At 46.1% G+C, this 3,827-nt stretch overlaps 1 protein-coding gene across 1 annotated transcript in view; it reads right to left on the bottom strand.

The window, feature by feature from the left end:
- Positions 1-1,290: 1,290 nt before the first annotated feature.
- The window catches only part of T265_09706 (hypothetical protein), a gene marked incomplete at both ends in the record, with an annotated part of 7,284 nt that continues 4,747 nt past the window's right edge, over positions 1,291-3,827 (bottom strand). Inside the window, 2 exons of the mRNA XM_009175862.1 lie at positions 1,291-1,429; positions 3,483-3,688. Coding sequence (XP_009174126.1) covers positions 1,291-1,429; positions 3,483-3,688 — 345 coding nt within the window. The remainder of the gene's footprint in view (positions 1,430-3,482; positions 3,689-3,827) is intronic.

Raw genomic sequence — 3,827 nt, 5'->3', positions numbered from 1 at the left:
CTTCAGAAGGCACCAGTTTACGTAAGGAGACAATTTCTTCCATACCGTTAGGGTGCCGGACATACGCGTATTCAGAGTTACATTCCAGGAGCCCACTCTCTTCGACTACGGAATCGTACTTCAAATGTCATGTATTTCACCACATCAGATCTGGTTCTGGCAAGATCAACCACTGCGGCAATGATGTACCGACCGATGTACCGATTATAATGAAATATTCGTTCGTATGGAGTGACATGCTGGCGGGGTACAACAGGGAACGAATATAAAGGAGCGCGTCTTGCAAAACGGTCTCCTAATGGTTGATTTGAAGACCTTTTGATCGTAATGAAAGCCTAATGGCTTTCCACAAAGTTCCATTTAATCGGGTTATATAGATTGGTCCCACTGGTGGCGGTGTCTTTCTCGTGAATAAGTCGCTTAATCTCATCCAAAAAATGAACGATGAGTAACGATCCGAATGCACGAAAGTAGTCAGGCTAGTTTAGAAAAGAGCGACATCATACATGATATCGCCGTAGATGAACTTATGTCTGGACAAGGATAGCTGAACGGGAGATGGGAGTGCTGGTCTACAACCGTCAGTAGGTATTTCGAGTCGTCAGAGGCAACAGTGCTTTGAAGTCGATGCCTAAACGTCCAAACCTTTGGAGCGGCTTTATTGGGTGTACCACCAGATGATGCACACTCATGACATCGCTTAGTGACAAGTCGAATGTCCTCCAAGGAGAATAGGAGATTCCTGGCACGAACGAAATATATCATGCGTGTTGCTGCAGGATGGCACAGAGTTGCGTGTAAGCGTTTTAGATCCGACTGAGTTGACTTGTTCGCACAGACACTCCGAGAGAGCGTGTTAGCGGCTTTGTTTTTTATGCCTGGTCTGTGGGTTGAGTCAAAAGAAAAAGCCGATAACTCCATCCGCCATCGTTGGATTTTATCGTTTTTTGTTTTCCCTTTTCGTTGTATTGAAAGCAATAGGCGGCTGGTCAGTTACAGTCTTGAAATGGGTCCCGATGTGTTAATGTCACCACCTGCGCACTGCTTCGACAATTGCTCACGCTTCTTTTTCAATAGTAGAATGATGTTTTTTACTGGCAGACGGTGTACATGAGAAGTATGCGACCGGTCTGCCATGTCGACTGAGTGTAGCGGAAACCCGAACATCAGACACATCAGTTTTGAGTACCAGAAGTATTCTCGGATCGATAGTGATCACGACTGCATCCACCAACTTTTTTGAGACTTTCAAACGCTTTCATGACAGCTGGTGGCGAGATGGCTAAGTGGTTAGAGTGCGAATTTATTGACGGGAAGGTTCAACCTCCGCCCTCGACTTCCCCTGACTAGTTTGCGCAACCTGACAATGTCCCACCCTTCGTGCTTCCTCCGGGTGGCATGGCAGCTAGGCACCGAAAGGGTGTAACAGCTGAACGATTTTTTTCATAACAGAGTCAAGGACTGGAAAGGTTGTATTGTGAGTGATTGGGTAGATTTCATCAGAGAAACGGCTTGTTCAACGAGCGAACAATGGCATGACAGTACTTTCAGTTATTAAGAGTGCATTATGACCTTATGTTCTGTCTCCCTTCTAAAGTCGACTTGGAACCACTCATCTTTAGCTAATTCAGCCTTGTTGGTCATTGCCGACTTCCTGGATGAGGATTCCGAGACGGAACAAAGCAGCGGTTAGAGACATTGGTGGACATAGTCTAGTGACACACTCAGTGGCGCACATGCATCCAAGCTGTTGTCTTCAGAGCGTAGCTTCCCTTCAAATCCTTTGAATGGAAAATATACAGCCACTCATGGATTCACGCGTCGAGGTACCAGCTGTTGCCTCCAACGTGTAACTGCTCACCCCTGTCGTCCCAGATTTTTGGCTAACAAAGCCACCGTGTATCTACTCGATTTACAACTTAAGACCATGATTATTAGCTCAGACAGTACAGTGAAGTTCGATGTCTGCTATTCTGACCTTCGGATAACCTACACAGTTGTCCAACCCCAGCTTCCCATTTGATATGTGATGGTACGAAATAGGTGGTTTTACAACGGTAGCTAGGAGGTCATTCTTACCACATCCTGGCGTCCTAAAGTTGTCTAGTGAACTCGCTTGCTTTGGAATTAACCGCGATGCTGCCTGATGCGTAGGATGGCTGGTCACAATACCCGTCCGGTGGGTTTCTGGGAATGAAGTTACTGCTGTATTTCATTCTCATTTTCCGGGTTTCAGCCTTGAATGTCCCCGGAAGTGTGTTGTTCACTGCGATTTTCTTAAAATGCCAGTTGTGCAAGAAGACTTGCGGCGGCGATCCTCACCGCGCTCAACTCCGACTACTTTCCGCGGTGCCCTCAGACAAAACGATGAATCTAGTTCGAGTGCAGGTCTTGAGTACTCGGAATCCAGTACAGTGAAGTGGTCGAGGACGGTAAGTTGTATTTTTCTGCTTTCACGTGTTTCCGTGCTCTGTCCCATTCAGGGAGACCGGGCTAAGTTTGGTGGGGCGTGTACGCTTGGCTTTATGAAAGTCGGCATGAGTGATTTTCCGTGCGACGTAACTCGATGGCTCTTTGAACGGATTCAAAAGCCCTTGTCACGCGCATGCGTTTGACGCGAATTTTTACTTACATAGGAGTGATTAAAATGCGGGGCTCACGTCCTCACACCAGAAAACGGTTGTGGCTATCTGAGAAGCTATCTATCTGTGCAAAAGTGAGAACCTCTCCGATTCATCGAGAAATCCGCAGAAAAGAGCTTGTTGCTACTTCTGAATTTCGGGCTGAAATTCCAAATATGTTTCAATTGCATACCTGGCATTGTTTGTCACCAATTATTTGTTGAGAAACTTTTTATGGAAGACTCGCCTGTCTCGTCCTGAACTTTCTTATCCCCAACCCAACCCCCATCCTCGTGAGTAGCATCGTTCGATGCTTCCACGTTCTACTGTGGAGGGAAATAGAGTGAAGCAAATCACGAACGTCGGTTACCTTAAACATATATTGCTGCCGACGCTCATCTATAAAGGCTGTGCATGTGTCGATTCACCAACCAAAACGCAGCAAGATGCTCAAAATCGTCGAACTGAAGTTAGTAGCTTTAAGGTGCTCCGTGAGCATTGGCCAGTTGTTATCTGCCCGTGACCATTTCAAGTTCGCATTCTAAAGATGTCCATAGCGCAATTAACTGTAAGTTTTATAATCCCGTTGCGGAGCTGGATTCATTTTAAGACCGTTTGTCCACAAAACTTCCGGTGCAGGCTTTCCGAAAATGTACAAATTCCGCGCATTTTCCCTCCCGTTTCGTGTATAATATGACGCGCGAAACCCAATTTATCCCTATTACGGGGGAACCCGGAAATGGGTGTTAAGTAGTATACTAAAAGGACCATAGAACGTGCTCAGAATGTTGACCATAACTCTTCTTGTCATCAGAATTTCGTTTCCAGAATTAACTATGGACTTGTATGAATGTGGCTTACATCATTCCCTGTTGGACTGTTTCTGTGGCTCTAGTGACCAATGACTGCCAAACGAGATGGCTCAGTGATAAGAGCATGAATTTGCTGACCGGAAGGTCCGTAGTTCGAATCCGACATCTGCCTCTCGACCCCCCGTGTCTAGGTTTGGACAGCCTGGCAGTATCCCCAGCTCTCGTGCTTTTTTCGGGTGGTAGGACAGCAAGGCACTGAAAGGGTGCTACAGCGGAACAATTACTTTTTCTAATTTATTTACACCTTCAACTTCAGATAGTCCAATAGAAAAATCCAGCGTTATTAAGTTCCGGAGCTTTGAGGGTCACTCAACTACAGCCAGGATATTTGACA

The sequence above is a fragment of the Opisthorchis viverrini genome, assembly GCF_000715545.1.
Source record: "Opisthorchis viverrini unplaced genomic scaffold opera_v5_301, whole genome shotgun sequence".
Classification (NCBI taxonomy): Eukaryota; Metazoa; Platyhelminthes; class Trematoda; order Opisthorchiida; family Opisthorchiidae; genus Opisthorchis; species Opisthorchis viverrini.
The sequence above is the reverse complement of the archived record's forward strand: the minus strand, read 5'-3'. Positions and strand labels throughout refer to the sequence as shown.